This window comes from Primulina eburnea, chromosome 14 (genome assembly GCF_022965805.1).
Source record: "Primulina eburnea isolate SZY01 chromosome 14, ASM2296580v1, whole genome shotgun sequence".
In the NCBI taxonomy this organism is placed as follows: domain Eukaryota; kingdom Viridiplantae; phylum Streptophyta; class Magnoliopsida; order Lamiales; family Gesneriaceae; genus Primulina; species Primulina eburnea.
In genome coordinates this window covers 28488350-28511175 of record NC_133114.1, presented here as the reverse complement: position 1 = coordinate 28511175, position 22826 = coordinate 28488350, and the positions used below count along the sequence as shown (strand labels likewise).

General features: G+C 33.0%; 3 protein-coding genes across 3 annotated transcripts; 2 read left to right on the top strand and 1 right to left on the bottom strand.

The window, feature by feature from the left end:
- The first annotated feature begins 4665 nt into the window (after positions 1–4665).
- On the top strand, positions 4666–6617 carry LOC140812031 (RING-H2 finger protein ATL16-like). The gene has a single exon (XM_073170205.1). It carries the CDS (start codon positions 5294–5296, stop codon positions 6326–6328), a length of 1035 nt encoding a protein of 344 aa, XP_073026306.1. The 5' UTR covers positions 4666–5293; the 3' UTR covers positions 6329–6617.
- A 7086-nt stretch (positions 6618–13703) lies between these two features.
- On the bottom strand, positions 13704–14099 carry LOC140811311 (ethylene-responsive transcription factor ERF098-like). The gene has a single exon (XM_073169174.1). The coding sequence runs from the start codon at positions 14097–14099 to the stop codon at positions 13704–13706; it is 396 nt and encodes a 131-aa protein (XP_073025275.1).
- Positions 14100–20709: 6610 nt separating this feature from the next.
- On the top strand, positions 20710–22824 carry LOC140811470 (uncharacterized). The gene has a single exon (XM_073169366.1). It carries the CDS (start codon positions 20760–20762, stop codon positions 22740–22742), a length of 1983 nt encoding a protein of 660 aa, XP_073025467.1. The 5' UTR covers positions 20710–20759; the 3' UTR covers positions 22743–22824.
- The last annotated feature ends 2 nt before the right edge of the window (positions 22825–22826 follow it).

Below are 22826 nucleotides of genomic sequence, written 5' to 3'. Positions count from 1 at the left end.
ATAATATCAAATGTCAATTGTTTGAGATCAGCAACGACGAAGTAGCCCACCATTGACTAAACTATTTTATCTCGTCTCTTCAGGTCACTTACAAAGCACCACTATGCCTATAAATTAGTTACATGATCCACGCCTGCCAGGTACTACACTAATCCTACAGTGCTCTACAACTAAATCTAATGGCAGGAGTAACGCCGGGATTTTCTAGAGGTAACCAGGAATATGACAGGATGGAAATGCTCCGGGCTTTCGATGAAACCAAAGCTGGTGTCAAGGGCCTGTTAGATTCTGGAATACAGAAAATTCCCCAGATTTTTAGGCCATATGAGGAGCTGTTGCAGGAGTCAACTTATGATAAAAGGCAAACTTCCAGGTTCCTGTAATTGATCTCAGCGAAATTCGGAAGCCCGATAGGCGGAAACAGGTTGTTTAGGAAGTGAGGATTGCATCAGTAATTGAATAAAACCAATGAAAAGTATTAAGTATTTATAACATCATATAGCAATATTTGGAACAAATTCCCTAATAGATCAACTATAACTGGCTGGTGCTGGTGCTGGTGCTGGTGCTGAAAACAACTGGTGGCGGCTTCCTCCTCTTTCCTGGCCTCGCCTACACTCGCAATCTCCGCATACGCCACGTTCTTTCTTATCAATCCACAACCTCCACTTGGTTCTTCTCCGGCCCTGTTCTGGCCACGCCTAGTGTATCAAAACATATTTCTCTTTTATTTTACTGGTGTATATATCAAATGACAACAATCATGATAAAATAATTAATTTCTACATAATCGTGGCTTACCCGATACACCAACATCAATTTTCATGGCCTCGGAGCGAGATTTGAGGTCAACCATAGACACTTCAATCACAATCCTTAGCTGCAAACATAAAAAAAATTGTAAAAATCTAATTCGAATTAAATAATATATGGCCATTAGTATTAAATTAATAAACATATATTAACATATTAAAACTGTATTTATACGTGTGTATGTATGTATGTATGTATGTATGTATTAGACCATCTCCAATCATGGTGCCATGATTTTTCACTCCAATCCAGCACCAAAAATGGCGCTGGATTGGAGCAGCTCTACAAACTGCTCCACAAATTGCTGCGCCACAATTTTTTTTTTTAGTTTTTATTTTGATTAATTTAATATAAGTGTTTAATATTTAATTAATTAATATTTTTTTGAAATTTTAATTATAAATTTTTTAATATTTTGATTAGAAATTAATTAAGTGTAAAAATAAAAAATAAAAAAACACAGATTAAATGAATAATGTGTTAAAATGGTACAAATTACGAACAAAAAACAACAAAAATTACGAAACAATAAACAAACTACGACAACTAACAAACCAAAAAATTACGAAACATAAAAAAAATTACGTCAAAAAAGATTTTTAGTAATGCGATAAACCAGACCCCGATCCTCCAATATCTTCAAAATAAGATCCGAAGTTGTCATTTAAAAAAAATTACGTCAAATTTTAATATATAAATTAAAATATTTAAATATATAAATTTTAATATTTAAATTAAAATATTTAAATATATAAATTATAATATTTAATTATCATTATATTATCAAATTATAAATAATTAACATAAAACATAAATATTAATATTGAAAAAAAAAGAATATTCTTGGAATATTCTATTATAGTGTAGAATATAGTGCAATATGGTTGGAGATGATTTTAGTGTAACACTAATGTAGTGCAGAATGTAGTGCAGTGGATTGGAGATAACCTTATTATGCGATGAGCTTATGTTGTCTGAAATGATGTGTATGCATGTTGTGAGAATAGATATTTTTGATGTTTGTTTGAAAGCTTTCGGAGAATTGAGAATCAAGAGCACCTTAGACAATTAAATGGAGGTGACTTTATTTAGAATAAATTATAAATTGAACTTGGTGAAATCAATCAAAGGGGCAGTGCCATAAATCTCCCTTATTTGCAGTATTGTAAAAGGATAGCTAAAAAAATCCAAATATATTTAAATTTGTGAAAAGTAAAAATAATTTCAAAAATTATAAATACCCTTGTCAAGTTTGTATTTATCTTACAATTTACATCAAGGCTACGTTTGGTTAGAAGGATAGGATAAACTAATGATTAGTATATAAATGATAAAGAAAATGATTGTGGTAGGATTGTAATATATGGTGTAAAATAATATTATGTTTGGTACGATTTTTAAGTGTAGGATAATTTTGAATTTTTTGATAAAAAGACAAATTTGCCCTTTCTCTTCGTGGCGGCAGCGGCCTGCCGGCCGGAAGCGGCTGACGGGGGCGGCGGCCTGAAACGAGGGGCCGGAAAAATCGGCCGGCGGCGGTCGGGCGCCGGCGACGGCGGCGGTCGGTGACGGGAGGCGGTGGTGAGTTTGAATATAAGAGAAGGGTAAAATTGGAAAAATAGGAGGTATTAAGAGTGGGATAAATAATCCTAGGGGGTGAGGAGATATTATTTTAACCTACCTAATATAACCTAATCATTCATAGGAGGGATTGACTTGGTTTAATAAAAATCGAACCAAACGAGTGATTAGGTGGGTTTAAAAAAAATAAACTCACCTAATCAAGCAAACCAAACACTGCCCAATAAGTTTCTGTATATCTTACATTTTCAGGGATAAAAGATACAACCCTACAGAGCTGGTGTATGTAATATTAGAAGTTATAAGATTTATTTGTTATTTTCACAAACATTAAGAAAATATATGTAATATTTAAATATAATTTAATTTTTTTGTTAATATGACATGGGAAGTTAATTTAATCAACTTATTGTAAATATAGGGGCCGAGCTATTTTATAGTGGAGTAGGTCTCTTGTGAGACGGTCTCACGAATTTTTATCTGTGAGACGAGTCAACCCTACCGATATCCACAATAAAAAGTAATACTCTTAATGATGATATCCGGGTGAATTGTGTGAGCAAGGTCGGGACAATCTATCGGATGATGATCTGTGTTTAAGGAAACTGAGCAAAGGATGTAGCTTCACACATAACCTACAAACATGAAGATGAACTCGTGAATGGACGTCAGATGAGTGTTCGGCATGGCCACTCCGATGCTTAAGTCAGTAGATGAAGATGATAATCAGTGTATCTTAGAGAAAAATAAGTGCTAATGGTGTAAATATGTGTGTGTTAACATATGTCTCAAAATTTAATGCACAATGAACTTGTTATTTAGAAGAAAAATCAAGGGGTACTTCGTTTTTAGTGTCATGTCGACCTATATTTTCCATAAAGTCATTAGGATTATGTCATATACGCTTATCAAGATAAGATCTCCCTTACCTACCCACTCGAGTGCGGTACTATTATCGAAGCAATCCGAGTAGTGAGTCATGGACCGAGAACTTGAATGAGAGCCCGGGCTCATGATTACCTGGGGAGAAAGCTTCCAGGGCATACCCCTGCCCGACTTCTGATGAACTCTTTCTGCAGACTTACCCTGCCTGATCTGGGTATCCATTGAATATCTCGGGTCATCCATGACCCGGGTTCTTATGAGAGTATCACCAGTTATCATAAAAATTAATATTTTTTCATGGATGACCAAAATAAAAGATCTGTCTCACAAAATATGACCTATAAAATCGTTTCACATAAATTTTTGTCTTTATAATGTTCCCTACAAAAACCTCCCGTCAGAAATAATTTCAAGTAAAATCGCTAATGCACTTCTAGTATGGAATCTTTTTTTTTTTTTAAGTTAATAGATAATTTAATAAAATGGTCAGAACTGTGAGATTTAAAAATCTTGGAGTTAGAGACAGAGAGACATATGTACAGGAAGGATTGATCAGAAAGTCAATAACGTATTGACCAAGATGTGTGTTCTTTTAACATTTTTTTCCCTGTAAAAGATTCCTCGAGAACCAAGTCAATCTCACCAAACAATTTAACGTTAATAAATTATTTCTTAAATTTTTTTTTAAAATAAATTTAGAAAACTAGTACAATGGTACCTCATTTGTTTCTAAAAAATAAACATTTTTTAAAAAAAATTATATGTGCATTAAATACTTGGAAACAAAGAAAATAAATGGTCGATCCCACTTTCCTTTTAGGCAATTTGGAAAATTTGTGATATCGTCAAAACAGATGTCTTTCTTGCCAGAACAGACCTCAACCTTTGACCATGTCACAACAATTAGAGGATAATTTTTCAAACCAATACTAATGTAAAGAATCGCACGACAACAACACATTAATTTCTTTATCATAAAAATCATCTTTGATAAAAATAACTAAATTAGAGTGGCTATTTTAATTTTTCGAAAGATTAAAAAAAAGGAAGATTTTGCTTGAACATGAACAACCACTCTGTTCCTCGGGCTCGCTCGATGTGTAGCTGTCCTATTAATTATAGTCAACAAGTAAAGCATGGAAGGTGCCGGTCCTTTTTCCCCTCATATTTCTTATTTCTTCACTTTTTTGGATGTCTTTTCTACATGGAATTTGACTTTTCGTGTATATATGCAATAGGACTACTTCAATCTCAATCGAGTAATTGACGGGTGCGTCTCTAGATTGGGACCCGATTGGACGTTTTTTTGGCAATTTCTTGGCTACTTCTTCCGACATATATCCAAATTCCAGTCATCCATATGTGATTCAAAAAACGCCCAACTCCAACACGCATTGGCCCCTTCATCTCCTTTGAACTAAACAAGCTAGCAAATATGAAGTAAGAAGTTCATAAAGAAATACGTAATTTTTCCATCCAGCAGAAATTTTAAATATGTATAACAATTTTTTTGGCAGCCAAATTTCTTTTCTTAAGAAGATTAGATACCTTTTAACCAACCATCTGCACACTTTCTTTGGGCACATATACGTTTTCCCACCTTAAAAATAGGTCCACCGAAATATATATACATTCACACGTCCGAACTTCGTATTACCCATCTTCTTTTCTCTTCCCCACACAAATCATCTCCAACTACTATCTGCTTAAATTCAAATTGGGATTCCCTTTTTTTTTTTTTTATATTTTTGAAAGTAGACTACCTTTTTCCCCATCATTTATGAGCAAATAACACGTTCGCGACAGTTCAGAACTTCAGAGCGTGGCAATCTCATGTTTTCAAATCTTTTCCGGGTGTTTGATCTCAAGTATGGTTTGGAAGGAAGGAAATTCAAGTTCATGGATGATTTGTAGTGCTTTATCTTAATGTTGTACACATTTCTTTTTTGCTGGAAATTTTTGAATCTGTATCTCTGAATTTATTTCTGTGATAAAATCCTTTAATCGGAATAGCATGTCACTCCCTCCCATTCAGAGTCCGCCATCTTCACATTTTGGCTCGTCTTTATCTTCTTCGCATGCTAGCTTCCCCATTATCGCAGTTGCCGTTATTGGCATTTTAGCGACATCTTTCTTGCTGGTTGGCTACTATGTCTTTGTGATCAAGTGTTGCTTGAATTGGCACCGAGTTGATCTTTTAGGCCGGTTTTCATCCTCTAGAAGACATCTTGTTGAAAACCATTTAACTTCTGGCTCTCAGGTGCCAGAAAATCTTGGGCTGAACGAAGCTGCGATCAGATCAATCCCAGTTTTTAAGTTCAACAAAGGAAAAGGAAAAGAGTCAGAAGTCCGAAACTCTGGCGAATGTGCCGTCTGTTTGATTGAATTTCAGGAAGAAGAGAAGCTGAGAATCATCCCAAATTGCGGCCATTTCTTTCACATTGATTGTATAGATGTTTGGCTTCAAAACAACGCCAATTGCCCACTTTGTAGAACAAGCGTTTCGGCCATTCCTACAAGTCAAGCAATTCTTGCTCCAAATCCTTCTCCTCAATATCAAAATCCACACACTGATAACTTCACAGGAAGGGATGAAGATTATGTGGTGATTGAAATAGGATCTAATCTCCAGAGCCATCCCAATCCAGCATTACATGGGATAGAAGAAAATTTGAACTCCGGCGAGTTTTTATCCATAACCCCTTCACCGTTGAAGTTCGAACCCAAGTTTCTACGGAAGCAATCCAAGAAATTAACCCATAATTCAAGCATGGGAGATGAGTGCATTGACAGTAGGCAGAAAGATGAGCATTTCCCTGTATTTCAGTCATTTCGAAGGTCATTCTCCATGGATTCAGCGGACGATAGACAGTTGTATTTAGCTGTTCAACAGATAATAAATCAGAAAAGGGACGCAATCGGTACTGAGACTTCGAGTGCAAATGAAGGTTGCAGCAGCTGCAGAATTAAAAGATCGTTCTTTTCTTTTGGTCATAGTCGAGGTTCAAGAAGTGCTGTTCAACCAGTTGAGTTGGAGGCGTTAGGCTAGTTACTTTTATTTTATTTTTAGGTATATATTAAATTATTAAAAACTATTTGTAATCACATTAGCTAGTTCGCACTACTTCGAAATCTACATTTGTCTTCCCTCTTAGGTTGCAAATGAGTAGCTCAACTCAAGCTCGGTCAAAATTAGGACTTCAGCTCGGTTTGAACGAGTTCGAGTAGCTCGATCTCGTATTCGAGTCGAGTTCAGGTATATGATGGATCTGTTCGAGTAGCTCACGTAAAATAGAAATTGAGTTTCTCGAGCTCAAGTAACCCGATAAGTTATCGAGTCGAGCTTGAATTCGATTATTTTAAATTTTTTCGAGTAGACTGGACTCGATTGTATCTTTGTTCCCTCCTTTGGATATTTTATATTACATGTCAATGTATATGTTTTGATGAGTGAAAATTTAAATAGATATTTAGTTCACTTTATGTCATAATTTAAATTTATTTAAAGAAAATCGAATGTAAATCTTGAAAAAGATAATTTAAAAGAAGGCCATTATAATATTTAGATATATATTATGAAGAAATACAATCAATCAATCCCTAAAAAAATTGTATATAAATAAAAAGGTGGACTCCCATCACCCATAGATTGAACGAGGCAAAATTAGATTTAATGGACCACATATCTAATTTTGACTTAATTCCATGATTGAAACCATCATTGCTTCAACAACTTTCCACTTCATTTACCTCATTTTTCGTCGAATAATTAATTATCATGTTTGAATCAATCAAAAGAATTCCATTTTTGGATTTTATTTTAAATTTTGAAGTGGAAAAAGAAATAAATAGGCAAGATTTACAAAAAAAATTGGAGGGTTTCATTGGAGGTTAAGTAAAGGGTCCCCCACCCCCCCTTCCCCAAACCCTAGCTATATTCTCAATGCAACAATGACATCTTACCAAATTACAGATTTGATGTATCTAATATAATTTTGTGTGGATGCGATTCTGAATTAATCTAGATTTATTGTGCCAAGAACCATAATCTTCAATTAAAAATAAAAATAAAAATAAAAATAAACATCCGAGGAAATAAAATCCTCTGCTTGTGGTTGCACTTTGCTTTCGTATAAGCCATGAAACAATATATGCAGACCAAATTGCCATATGTGTGCTTTCAAACAATACAAGATTTGTGAATTACTAAATTTTTCGATTTGATTTTGATGTGTAGCATATTTATAGTACTTGTTGAACCATTTACATTTTAATTAACTTTTTAGTAAAAGTTCATTAACAATGTTAGAATATATTTTTTACTCTCAATTATGGTAATTGACAAAATAACAACATTGAACGGTTAAAAAAAAACTAGTCAACCAGTCACTACATTGTTTTATAATTTCATGTTTACGACAGCTGATGAAGAAGTCAGACCGCTCAAGTTATTTAATATTTTTCAGCTGCAGATCACTCAAAGATTTGACTGAAACAATCTGTTAAATAAATATTCAATGTTGATCGTCACTATTCGACCGTCGGTCAGAAATGTACAAAATAAAATGGATACTTTTTTTTCAATCGTTCTGAACAACTTATTTGGTATAAGACTACAGTATCACAACAACTTCCAATGTGACAAAGTTTTATAGTATTTATAAAGTTAAATTATTTTTCCAGAGGCTATTCAAAAAACAAAGAGAATATTAAATAACATTTATTGCAATGTAGAATTTTGATAGAAACTAGATCACTCTATCGGGAATTGGTACAAGCTATCATTGAAAAGTATAACCGACCGTTTAAGTTTTTCAATTAAATATAGATGCAGATTAAGTTCAAAAAAGACACTTACGCTCTTACTCTCAAACTCGCGTATTGTCTTATCCGCATCTTAAAGATCTTTGAACATTCTTAAAGTTATACATTTTCAAGCCTCTCACTAATCATACACTCAACAATTCATATTAGATCTTTCAAGGATCATCATTGTGCTACTTCACCAACTCAAATTGTTACAAGCTATATGTTGGTTTTGTTTGTAAGTATCTCGTGAATCAAGAATTCTTGAGCAGCCAGAGTTGTAAATGATCACTAAGTGTTTCAACGAAAAATCTTAGTTGAAGTGAGCTGTTATAAGACGTTGTAAAGCCAAATTCTTTTAGTGAAAAAGTAGAAGAAGAGATGACGCAAGAGGTCGAGTCTCCAAACATCCATAAAAATCTTTTTATCATTTACAACATTTACTTTTAATTATTTATCTTTTCCAACCGTTGATACTTATTGAATTCATATTTTAAACATATGTTTATCACTAGCATTATTGGACCGTTTCTGTACTTTTCACCTTTTAGTAATCTAGTAAACTAGTTTTTCAATGATATTTGTTTTAATAGCCTGAAAACTATTAGAGCAACTCGCGAAAAAGATTTTATAGAGTTTATTCACTCTTCTAAACTCTAACCCGACCTATACAAACAAAGAATAAAAAAAACTCATATATGGTCGTCTCATGTGTCAAAATTTGTGAGACGAATCTCCAACTCGACTCGTGAAAAATATTAATTTCTATATCTAAAATATTGTTTTTCACTGAAAAAATATTGTTTTTTTTTTAGAGTGTAGAAGGATGAATAAACTCTATAAAATCTTTTTCGCGAGTTGTTCTAATAGTTTTCAGGCTATTAAAACAAATATCATCTCATGTGTCAAAATTTATGAGACGAATCTCTAACTCGACTCATGTAAAATATTAATTTTTATATCTAAAATATTATTTTTCACTGCAAAAATATTGTTTTTTTTGTTACATTTTTATGAAATAAATCTGTGTAATACATGCTAATTTGAGTTATAAGTGTTACTTTTGTTATGATGATGTGGGAACTCGATGCCGCTACCATTCAAGCACACTGGATTAATTCTCGGACCAACGAAGTATCCTTCAAATCATGATGGGCAAGTCTTCTGTAACAAACTCGTCCGAAAAATGATGATAGTTGAAATTGAACTTATGACAATTAATCAAGCTCTTAAATTTAACATCTATTTTTATTTTTAATAAAAAAATAAATATTTGTATATTCCGTAATGTGATTTTCAAATTTTTAACCACTAAAATTTAAAGGAATATATTTTGGCTTAAATTAGTTTGACTTTAAACCGATTGGAATCAAAACCACCACGAGCTAGAACCTTTCCCAAGTTGTTCGATTCTAAATACACCTCATATTGGAATAGAAAGCATTCGTTTCAAAGTTGAAATCTCGATATTAAAATCGTGACAAAACCTTGATAATATTTTTGATTCCTGCATCATCATTTCACATAGAAGATCAAAATTTTGAAACACAACTGTCAAATAATCAAAACTTTTCAAATATATCTGGAAATATTTGAGTAGAGATGAAGTAAAATTCAAACTATCATGACTGGAAAGTCGCAACAAACTTATCTAACAATCATGTGTTCTTATGGGAATTTTTTTTTCTATGTTTGACAAGCTAACTAGCCATTAGGAAACTCTGGGTTCAGAGTCACTCTTCATAGCATACGCAACAATAGCCATAAACTCTGTGAACCAAACCAATTATGCTCGTATTTAATATGTTTAGGTATAGTTTGGCAGACGAGACGATTTATTATCTAATTCTTTGTATGAATTGTGTAAAACGTCGGATAAAACAAACATGTGTAATCAGCTATATGTTATGAAACTTGAATCAAACCTATAGATAGAGTAAAGATCATCCAAAATAATCATAAACTTGGTGAATTAGACCAATGCATGCTCATGTTTAATCCTGTCCGTTTATGAAATTTTTTTCTTTTTGAAAAGTTATGGAAAAAGATTTGACATAGCATACTTGGAACGATCCAATGTGAACTATCCTTATCTACTTCATGATCTGTTCAGTATTGTCCGTTTACATGGACATGTGCATTGGCAGTGGCTATTAAAATATTTCTTTGACTGAATCGAGTCCAAATTCCCACGGTCGAAAATGTCTCCTCCCCACTCGGCTCCACCCTCTAACATCTTCATATTAACTATAAATTGGTAAATTAAATTTTGTTTACAATTACTTTATAATATATATTTAAAAAAATTATTGATTCTGATTATTAGAGTATTTTTTTTTAAAATAAAAATATTCTTAAACTTAATGTGGTTACAATAATTTTACTAATGAAGATCTAAAATTGAATATGAAGGAATATTTATATTATTTTTTAATTAACATTATCAATATAGATTTTGACTTTCTATATTATAAGATGTTATTTGATTTATTTCTAGATATTAGAGGATTTGTTTTTAATATAAAATATATAACTAAGATATTTTATCTCCAATGAAATGTTTGTTTTCTTATTCTCTAGGACTCTTTTATGGAATTATTTTTAGGTCAATTATTGAATATAAATATGGAATGCATGGAGGCGTGCTTTTTGTAGGTTTTTCGTAGGGGTTTGGACAACAGACTTTGCAGAGAATGCATAGAAGATAATTTTCATGTTGAAGAATTTGAGTGATTGATTCACGTTTATACCGTGTTGCTAATTGGTGTTGAAGACACTTGAAAAATAACATTGACGCAGACAGGGACGTAGCCAGGAAATAAGTGGAGACTGGGCTGAATAGCGACGGCTCTTCCAAACACCGTCGCCGATCTAAATCGGCGACGGTTTTGATTAAACCGTCGCCGAGCTTGGCGACGGTTTTTACAAAACCGTTGCTATATAGCGACGGTTAGAACTAAACCGTCGTAATTTTAGCGACGGATTTATTAAAACCGTCGCTAATCCATCCGCTTTTTTTAGTGTGGGCTATGGACTACAATTTTTAATAAATTCGAAAAATTTAGCGACGGATTTAGTAAAACCGTCGCTAATCCATCCATATTTTTTAATAGGCCCAAAAATCTAGCCAGGCTTGGAGTCCACCCCAGCCTTTGGGGTGGCTCCGTCCCTGGACGCAGAGTGTTCTTTTATTTGTTTTAAGAAAACTCCGGTTTATGCATCTAGTTTTTAGTTTGGTTTATTTTGATGCATTTTAATTTCTTGGAGTGTCAAGAAATTTGGTTTTGTTATTTTCACTAGTATTGTTTTGTGTAAAAAATTTACATACTTTTCTAGTGAATTTTTGCTATGAGGCGTTGTACAATTATAGATTTAAACATGTCCTTTATTTATTAAAATTATATTTGTGTGTTTATAATTATTAACTTGATCTGCTGAATGTTGTGCACTCGTGTTGACAACATTATGCCACAACAATAAAAATCCGATACACACAATATATTTATTTCATGTACTTTTATGATCACTAATGTCCTTTCAGAATACAAATTATATATTTTTATGGGTTTTCTCCTAAAAATTCTTCACAATATTTTAACAAAATCATTAATTTTGACATACTTAGAATATTTCTGTACAACTAACATGCATTGCTATGCCATGAGAGCAGCTCACACGTGTTCACTGCAAAGCGGGTAATCATCTTTGCGGGTTTAGGGCATTATCTCGATGATGTATTCGATGGTTCATATTCATCCTCGTAGAGGAACTGCTGATTCCTTTATACATAAAATTTTCAAACATTTTTGAACTAAATATATACTCTACATTTACTTGCTGAATCAAAACACAGAACATCAAAACAAATCTCCAGACTCCAATAAAAGTAGTCGAGAAATCTTGGGGGGAAAAAGGTAAAAATAACGACTCACTCGCGCAATTCGACGTCGGAGGGAGACTAGGTGGACCGACCAGGTATCTTCCCTCCTTTCTCTATTAAATTTAGTTACAAAAAAGTGAAAAATATGATTCTTCGTTTATCGTCAATTTCACTTCCAAAGTTTATGACGTGCCACTAACAATACAATTAGATTGAGATTATAATTTTAATGATGTATTCATGAAGATCGTGTCAGCTAATCTTCAAAGGCAAAAACTTGTGTGAGACGGTCCCACGGTCATATTTATGAGACGAATCTCTTATTTGGGTCATCTATGAAAAAGTATTACTTTTTATACTAAGAGTATTACTTTTTATCGTGAAATGGGTAGGGTTGACCCGTCTCACAGATTAAGATCCGTGAGACGGTCTCACATGAGACTCACTCATCTTCAAAATCAATAATTAATTTTCACCCACTTTATCAATATCTTTTACACTTTCACATGGCATCAATAAATAATCTTTCTGATCTTTATTCTTTCTAGCTATATATATGCTTTTTTTTGAAATTATTCTTGACTCCCAAAAACAAATAGAATCGCGAAAAAGGTGAATTTCCTTTATTTCTTGCTAAAGGCATTGCTTGAAGAATGAAGATCATGACCAAGTTGCATTAAGCTTGACGATGGTTCAATTTGACCAATGGCATCGAATACTTGTTGAAATATCAAATAATTTTTTAAATAATCTTTACTTCATATATGGTAGTTTGCATCTATTTGCATACATTGTACATCTTTGTTTTCCCTAATATCAATTAACAAAATTATCATTTACATTTCAAATTAAATGTATATAACAAAACAATTAATAGTAGGTCTGATGTGAGACGGTTTCACGGATCTTTATTCGTGAGACCGGTCAATCTTGCCCATATTTACAATAATGATTTGTAATGCTGTTGTATATTACGTGCATATCATCATTAATTTAATCATTGAATGCAAATTTTAAATAATTTAGGAAGAGATTTGAAAATTTGCGTAAAACCACCATCAGTAGATTCGATTGCGCATGCATACTCATGAAACTAGCTTGTTCTCCCAAATTTTAAATATTTCTAATTAAAAGTTATTAATAACTCAATTTCTACTCTCTCTGATAGAAAATATCCAACATATATTTATCAAAATATCCATATCCAGCAAGTAGCTGATAAAAAATGTTGTTCTGTTTAAAAGTTTGTGCATGCTTTGCTGTGTACTCCACAATGGGTAAATTAATTCATTTTCGATTTCAGAAGACGTGTTTCAAATAATTTCATATGTATATAAGCTCAGAAGAGGCAAATGCACCACGAAGAAGTTGTTAGCATATACATTTCAACGATTAATTTTGAACGAGAATTAGCACATTTCGGAGTAATAAATGGATATTAGATTTATCCCATTGGTAATAGAAAAACTTGGCAAGAAAACTCAGTTTAACGTATAAATTTTCTTCATTAGATAGAAACCCGTTCCTTGACAGTCAATAAACTTGAAGATCATATCTAGAACTTTCTGGAAGAAAGAGGTTAAGTAATAGTTTTCCAAAACCTAAAAACAAAAACAGTGAAAATCTTGTACTAAAACATAGTTTTAGTACATATACTAAGATACATGAAAAGTTTACAATTACTTTTTCGCATGCAAGCCAAAAGTTTTCAATTTATGAAGCTTTCCATTTAATTCTCTCATTTCTTTTGCTTCTTGTCCAAGGAAGAATCCAGCAACTCCTCCAACAAACTATCATCCAAACACTCCAACTCAATCCTCTCCTGCCCGGAACCCGAACAACAATAGGACGATTTTGGGTTGTATGGAGGAATTGTCAATTGAGAGTAATATTCATTAGGAAAATTTAGAATTGCAAGATGACCCCTCAGCTTAAATGCAGTTTTATCATATGCACGCGCAGCCTCCTCCGCTGTATCAAACGTTCCGAGCCACAGACGGGCTCCTTGTCGAGTTGGGTCACGGATCTCCGCCGCAAATTTCCCCCATGGGCGGCGCCGGACGCCACGATATCGAGTTTCTTCTTTTTTGTCGTCCCTTTCTTGCATGGCCTTTCCCCTTGAAGCTCCTTCCATTTCTTCCTGTAAGTTGAATCAATATTTCATATGAAATTATAGGTACGTATACTAGATATTTGGTAGTAATTAAATTTCGTGGGCAAAAGTCAGTGAGTTGCCTGTTAGTTTATACTTCATAGATGAATAAAATATATGGGTATATATACACAAATTTTTTCTAGGTTTCTTTGAATGATGTCAAAAGTTTTGAATTGTTCGACCAAATCTAATGTGATATTCATGTGCATATTTTTCTTCCGAGACAAGAATCGTAAACAGCTCGTGTCAAACGAAGTTGGATTAAGGAATTTTAACTAAGTAATAATTTTTTAACATTTTTAAAAATAATAGACATGTAATAATTTGGGTTTTCATTTAGAATAAATTCTCTGACATGGCTGACCGATTCCCTCGTCCATTCCGCCCGATATATAAGTTAATGGTGCTTTCAACACTTATTTATTTCATTGTTTATAATAAAATTTTAAATTCATATTTTACTTATTGAGTAAATTTAAAATTCATCTTCATTAATATGAAATATTGTAGAGTACATATAAGAGATGAATTTAAAGTTTATGGTCTTACTTCTCTAAACAATAAAAATAAATTTGAATATATCTGAAATATATAAATCTGAAATACATCAATCCAAGCCCAACCTAAAAGAATTGCAACTGAAAGCATACATATTATGCTTGTTTTAAAACATGGACATTAATTTTCTTTTCTACTTTAATCTTAATGTGTATGTGCATATAACATGGAAAAAAATGTATTTTTTGTAATCTAACGGCGTAAGACATCAAAATGGTGTTTTCAAAATCGGATCGGATTAACCGATTCGATTGAAAACCAGTCACGAGTCCGATCCAGACACCAAAACCAATCGGATCGATATTGAATCGGTCAAACCAGTTGGATCGGCTCACAATTTTTTTGAATTTTTTTGTATATAATTATTTGGATTTTGAACTTTATTCAAAATATTGTTTTCGTAATATTTGAGCTTATTTGATTCTTTAAATATTGGAAAAAATATATATTTATTATTTATATATACATTTAAAACGTTTAGAATTTTAAATATATTTATTTATTATATTATATAATTATTTTATATGATATAATAGTGTTCTCGGTCTGACCGAGTGGATGAACCGCTATTGTAAGATGGACCGATTATCGATTATGAAAACATTGCATCAAAGTATTTATGTGGAAAGCGAGTGTAATAGAATTGAGTGGAAAACATATCTTATCCGCATGTTTATTAGAACCCAACACAGAATTTTCCTGTCAGATTATGTAAAATACGTGCTTGACTGCTTGGATATATAACTGGCTGGTAAATTAATTAAAATTCGAGAACTATTTAATAAAAATACTTTATGTTGGTCAAAATTAAGTATAATGAATTGTCGAAAAAGTGAGGATGGCGACATGTGAAGGCCTTCACATCTCTTGAAACTTCTTTAATTAAGGTGAAAAAGAAATTAAAAGCTACACAGGCCCGTCTTTTTTTTTTTTTTTTTTTTGGGGTATGATTTTCACGTATAAAAAGAAAGATTTGAATATTCAAGAGGGAAATCTATATTCTAATTAATCAAATAATTTTTAAAAAATAACTAAAAAGATCATCATCTACGTACGATTTACAAAATTAAATTCAGTAACAATGTGATACTATTAATTTGAATCATTTAACGTTAATTACGTAACAACATGTTTGTTCTATTATAATCAGCTGAAATGACCTAACGACGACAATGAAATGCTGGGAAAAAAACAGTATACGCTTTTAAAAGATAAGAAAAATTCCGTCTATTTTACCTTTATTCGATTTATATTCCTCATAATCCTAGCTAGCTAGTAGGTTCAAATTCTAGAATATTATATATATATATATATATATATATATATATATATATATATATATATTATATTTATATATATATATATATTTGTAAGATAATGACGTATATAGATGTGTCAAAATATGTTAAATCTGTCGAACCGACCTGCACCACCATATAAATAGACAAGCTCGGTTGTTAATTTCTCAACAGTTGAAAACAGAGGGCCAATTCCTTTGTCCCGCCTCGTTGTTGGGTAAAGTCAGATCGACCCGTTTTGTTAGTCCGTTTTGACCTTTTTAGGTGCATTATGCTAATTTTTTGTGGAACTTTGGTCAAACATTAGACAAAGTAATAATGATTAATTCATGTCTTATCTTCTTGATATGATCGATTTGGGTGATAATTGTTGAGCTACAGTAGCTCGATTCTAGAAATATTGAACACCAATGAATTAAATCGAGCTTGGTTTCTAAATCAATCAAAAGAGACTCAAAATAATCCTTCGTAGAACCGATTAAATATTTTGTAAAGCACTTAAAATATGTAAAAATTGAATAAATAAAAACATTTTTGTAGAAGCATTTTATCAAACACTTTGTATGCAATATTTTGATATTTGAAGAACACATAAAATGATTCGATAATGCACTTTAAAACATTACAAATGATAAGTAAATGTAATAAATAAATAGACACGAATTTGTTTATGGATGTTCGGAGATTAACAACTTCTCTGTCACTTCATTCTTCCTCTTGAGAAGAATCCACTTGAAGGACTTTGATTTATACAACACCTTCTATAAACTCATTTCCACTTAGAACTATCTATTGCCTAATTGAAACTTCTAGCGCACTTCTCGATTGTAGGTCGCAACCTCACAATCTGTATAATGTTTACGTCTTTTATGCCAAGACTATAAACACAATCTTTAGTGTCTTTGTGAGAAGACTCACTCAACTAAACTTTGAAGTTTAACATTTACAGTGTATTTTCAAATATATCCTCACACAAGGGCTTGTACTATCAACTAAGCAGATTTATTCATGCTAACTGTCAATGCTTTGAATCTCCTTCCAAAGATTTTGTATGATCTTCAAGATGTTGTATTTATAGGCCCTAACAATGATATAAATGTAGATACAAGAATATGACCGTTTGAAAAGATTATGTCCAATTTTTGAAATTTCAACGGTCAAATTCGCCTTGCTGGAAATTTCTCGAGACTAAAGTACTGGTCATTCAGTTTTGCTCATGGTCAACTGGCCAACTCGTTCGGTTTGGCTCTGTTCAACTGGTCAATTCGTTCAGTTATGCTTCTCTGCTAAACTGGTCAGTTTTGCTCATCTGCTCAACTAAAACTGGTTAGTTGAACCTGCTTAACTGAACTTGCTTCATTGAACCAAATTGTCGGGGTATGCTAAAATCAGTCTTGCTGATTTCATCATGCGCAGAACCAGTAGCTTCGTAATCATTTATCATCATCTTAAAATTTGATTCAAACTTTGACTTTTGAATATGATTTGTCGATCATCGTCTTAGCTTCGTAACACACACTGAATCGTTTCATTTGGATAACCAAGTTGATTGAGCTGACCAAAATATCGTAACTGCTCATGCTCAACTGATTGTTGTTTTCATGCAATCAGTTTGGTATTTCAACTATTAGTTTGGCATAGATAACGTACATTCGATTTAGCCCAACTGACGTGAGGAACAACTTGTTCCAAATTGGGTTTTCTATGTAGTTGTCTTAGCGGCTGGTCATTTGGATTACCGAGCATTGAGATATCATCAAAATACCGAAAGTCGTCAGATTTTCAGTTTGACTAAATTCGAGTTTCAGCTTCCATATTAAGTTAACAACTTCACATTTGAATACTTACGTTAGAAACATAATAATAAGTTTTGTTATCATCAAAAATAAAATTGTTAGAGTATCTGAACCCAAAATTCCACAATAAAAAATACTAAGTTCGCATTTAATTCGATAAATGTAGTTATTAAATGAGAAACAAATAAAGAATATAAAAAATGGTAGACAAGAAATATACTATATAATGATAAAGTAATATTATAATTGATACATATTTATGGACATAAAAAATAAAATATTATTCTATTTATGCATGATAAGAATACCGTTGAAACGTCTTGTAGGGGAAAGAATTGTTGACTTCTTTTTAGAGTAAGACAAATTGTATTTATGGAATGTATTTTAGGGTGGGAAATAAAATTAAAATGTGGAATTGTTGACTTCTTTTTAGGGAAAGACGAATTGTATTTTTGGAATGTAATTTAGGGTGACAAATAAAATTAAAATGTGGATTGTGTAGATCACGGGCTAGCTAGGCGTGTTATTTCCCTTTTTAACACATTGTCATGGATTTGGTTGATAAAATGAATTTGATATAAAAAAAAACCCAAAAAAAAAATATTAAACCTAAATCATCTCACAACCCCACATAGTCCCAAGCCAGACGCAAAATAGTTCTCATTCGTGTACCTAAATACATTCATAAAAATTCAGTGAGATGATCTCACGAGTTAATTTTGTAAAATATGCCTTCAATCTGATCAAATTCATGAAAAATTATAAATTTTTATGTTAAAAAATTAATTTTCACTTTAATTAAAAATCAGATTGACTCATCTCACAAATAAATAAGTAAGATCGTCTAAATAGAGACGGGCTCAATAGATTTGAGCTAATAAACTTTTTATTTCGATGAACAGCTCTCTCTCTCTCATTTACTAAATTACGTTGGGGAGGATCGCTTTTTAAAACATAAATTGACTACGAATTTTAATTCCTTGACCCTACCAGATATTGGTTTTTCCATTCTTTTAATTTGTTGAGTACCCATTGTCACGATGTAAATTAAATGATTTAAATCGATAAACAAAAATTTTACCTTGTCATTTTAAACTTATATATGATAATTCAAACAATATTTTTGAAAATATATAAATTTGATTTACGATTACATATTTCAACAGGGAAATTCTATCCCCACCGTTGATATGCATGGTTCCACATCATTTTATGCATATCAATGGTCCAGACTGTATCAAGTGTTATTACATTCGATGAAATCTTAAAAAATGTGATATATAATTGAATGGTTCAAAATGTTTTTAGAATTGCCATGTTCAAGTTAGTAAAAAAATTAACTTTAATGAATAGTCTTGATTATTAGAAAATTGATAATATTAAACATATATCGTATGATAATATATATAGGAAAATCATTTTAATTATGTTATATTATGTTTATACAAAAATTTGTTTTCGACCCTCGTGTCAAAAATTATGTTTGAACTTTCTCGGCCACATGTTTTTTTAATATAAAAATCGATACACGATATTAAAATATGTTATTGATATATGTTATTTGAGTAACAATTATTTCGTACCAAAAATTATAGGAAAAAACTTGTGTGAGACGGTCTCACGGGTCGTATTTGTGATACGGATATCTTTTGGGTCATCCATGAAAAAAATATTATTTTTTATGCTAAAAATATAATTTTTTTATTGTGAATATCGGTAGGGTTGACCCGTCTCACAGATAAAGATTCGTGACACTGTCTCACAAGAGACCTACTCTATATGTAATTATCAACTCTGAAACAGTTAGTACTCAAATATCATATCTTAGAGTCAATTTTCAATGTTTCATATCGATTTTTATCTAAAAACAAATACCTCATTGCTACTAATATTTTTTATACATGTAGGATACTCAAAAAATATAATATATTAATTTCAGCAATGTTTTCAAAACCGGACCGGACCGGTCGGTTGGACCGGTTCAACCGTGAACCGGCCTTCAGACCGATCCGGACATAAATAAAAACCCGGAAAACAGGTTTAACCGGAAAAAACCGGTTAAAACCCGGTTCAACCGGAAAAACCGGAAACCGGTCGGTCTTCAGGAACCGGCCGGGTATGTGAAATTATAAAAAAAATTGCCCAGAGATCGGCGACGGTTATTTCAAAAACCGTCGCTATATAGCGACGGTTAAAGAATAACCGTCGCTATTTAGCGACGGTTTTTTTAAAACCGTCGCTAAATAGCGACGGTTTTGCAACTAGAAACTTTTTTTATAAGAAACTTGATGTTTGCTACTTTTTTTATAATTAATCTTGATGTTTACTTGGACACTTAAACTTGGTCATCACTATTTGGTTACATGTTATGTGTAATTTGGATTTTTGAATTTGAAAAATGATTTTTATTTTGATATTTATTGTAATTTTCATCTTAAAAATTAAATAAAAACTATAAAAACATAAATAATCAATATTTTACTATTTTATTTATTATATAAAATAAATAAAATATTAATTTTATTGATCCGGTTCGACCGTCCGGTCGAACCGGTTGAACCGGTTGAACCATTTTTTAAGACTTGACCGGTTCGATTAACGGTCCGGTTATAAAAACACTGAATTTCAGATCTGAAATAATTGACATTAAATATCATATATTAACATTATATTTTTAATACTTTTTTTTCATCCCAAAAAAATATATGTAAACTTAAAGAGTGCAAATATATTTGATTGTGGACAGGAAATGTAAACATGTAATGCAAATTTACCCTAATATAAATAGGTTTCTAAAAAAAGAAAAAAGAAAAATCTAGAAAAGATTGTTCACTAGTAAACGCGTACCCTATAATTCGGATCTATGAAATTAAATATACATTTAATTATGATCCGCCAGCTCATTAAATCCTTGGACCCCAAGAAAAAATTACTACTATACATAAACCTCAATAGTTGAATCAAGACATCATAAGATAATAAGCAAAATGTCTTCCACAACTCCACCGGAATTCCAGAGCCTCACCGCCGCCGACGGCGATAACTCCACCATGGATTACCTCGAATCGGAAACGGCAGACCTGAATCTTAACCCTCCATTTCCCTCCATGGGCTATACTGAAAATGCTTCAGCAACCTTCTTGTCCTCTGGTAACCCTTGTTTGGACTTTTTTTTCCACATAGTACCCAACACACCCCCTGAGTCAGTAGTTGAAAGATTGAAAATTTCTTGGGACCACGATCCTGTCACATCACTGAAATTGATCTGCAATCTGAGGGGTGTTAGAGGTACTGGGAAATCAGACAAGGAAGGTTTCTACGCTGCGGCGCTTTGGATGCATCAGAACCATCCGAAAACTTTGGCGTGTAATCTGAAGGTTATTGCGCAGTTTGGATACTTCAAGGATCTCGTTGAGATCCTATACAGGCTTCTTGAAGGGCCCGAGATTCGAGCGGAGAAGAAAAGTGCTTGGAGGAGCAGTAAGAAGGGGAAGGGGAGAACGAGGAAACATTACTTTTGTTCTAAAAAGAAGGAAAAAAGTGATGATCCGAAGGATGCGGACGAGAAGCGGTTACTGAGGGCTAGAGTTCCAAGGGAGAAAAGGGTAGCTGCTAATGCCGTGAAAGTGAAAGAAGAAATGGAGAAAGCAAGGAAATTGAAGCATTTGAAGGTGTCGAATATGTCAAAAAGAGCTGAAGAAAGGTATGATCAAGATGCCAACTATAGGTTCTTGCATGATAAGATTTCAGCCCTTTTTGCGGAGTTGTTGAAATCCGATATACAAGCTCTGAATTCGAATGAATTTAACAAAATTAGTCTTGCAGCGAAATGGTGTCCCACCATTGATTCTTCATACGATAAGGCCACTTTGATATGCAAGAACATAGCTAAAATACTTTTTCCACTTGAATCGTCACCGGAATATGACGGCATAGGTGAAGATCAGTATGTATTTAGGGTGAGAAATAGGCTGAGAAAAGAAGTTCTTGTTCCGCTGCATCAGGTCTTGAAATTGCCTGAGGTGTATATGAGTGCGAAACAATGGGAAGCGGTTCCATACGAACGTGTTGCATCGGTAGCAATGAGGAATTACACTGATATTTTCTTGCACAGGGACAATAAAAGGTTTAAAGAATATCTTGAGAATGTGAAGGCTGGGAATGCAAAGATTACGGCAGGGGCGTTGCTTCCTCATGAGATTATCGAAAAGAATAGTAAAGGCAGCAGTGGAGCAGCCATTGTCTCAGAGTTGCAGTGGAAACGAATTGTAGATGACCTGCTGAAGAAGGGGAAATTGACGAATTGTCTTGCAGTTTGTGATGTTTCGGGTAGCATGTATGGTACTCCAATGGAAGTCGCTGTTGCTCTTGGGTTACTAGTTTCTGAACTTAGTGAAGAGCCATGGAAAGGGCATGTGATAACATTTAGTGCGGAACCTGAGCTGCATTTGATTAAACCTGGTAATCTCAGGTCCAAGACAGAGTTTATCCGGAACATGGATGCAGGTTATAACACCGATTTCCAAAGGGTTTTCGACAGGATTTTGGAAGTTGCAGTTAACGGAAACTTGGGCGAGGATAAGATGATAAAAAGGCTGTTTGTTTTTAGCGACATGGAGTTTGATGAAGCATCTGTGAGTCCATGGGAAACAGATTATATGGTGATTCAGAGGAAATTTCGGGAGAAGGGATATGAAAATGTGCCCGAGATTGTGTTTTGGAACCTTAGGGACTCTTCTGCTACCCCTGTGACTGCTACACAAAATGGGGTTGCTTTGGTTAGTGGCTTTTCCAAGAATCTACTAACCCTTTTCTTGGAGGAAGGGGGGGAAATTTCACCGGAAGATGCTAGTAAGCTTGCTAGTGATGATGGCAACAAACCATCACCAGGTGGAGAAATGAATCCCGAAGCTACCATGGAAGCTGCTATATCTGGTGACCTGTATCAGAAACTCGTGGTGCATGATTGAATACATGAAAATTTGCATGTATGGGATATGAGATGTTTTTGTCAATTTAGTTCAATCCATGAATGAGAAAAAATCAAGATCACA

What these genes read in the sequence shown, in the direction of transcription:
- LOC140812031 (XM_073170205.1), top strand. Translation starts at nt 5,294, where the DNA reads ATGTCACTCCCTCCCATTCAGAGTCCGCCATCTTCACATTTTGGCTCG.
- LOC140811311 (XM_073169174.1), bottom strand. Translation starts at nt 14,099, where the DNA reads ATGGAAGGAGCTTCAAGGGGAAAGGCCATGCAAGAAAGGGACGACAAA.
- LOC140811470 (XM_073169366.1), top strand. Translation starts at nt 20,760, where the DNA reads ATGTCTTCCACAACTCCACCGGAATTCCAGAGCCTCACCGCCGCCGAC.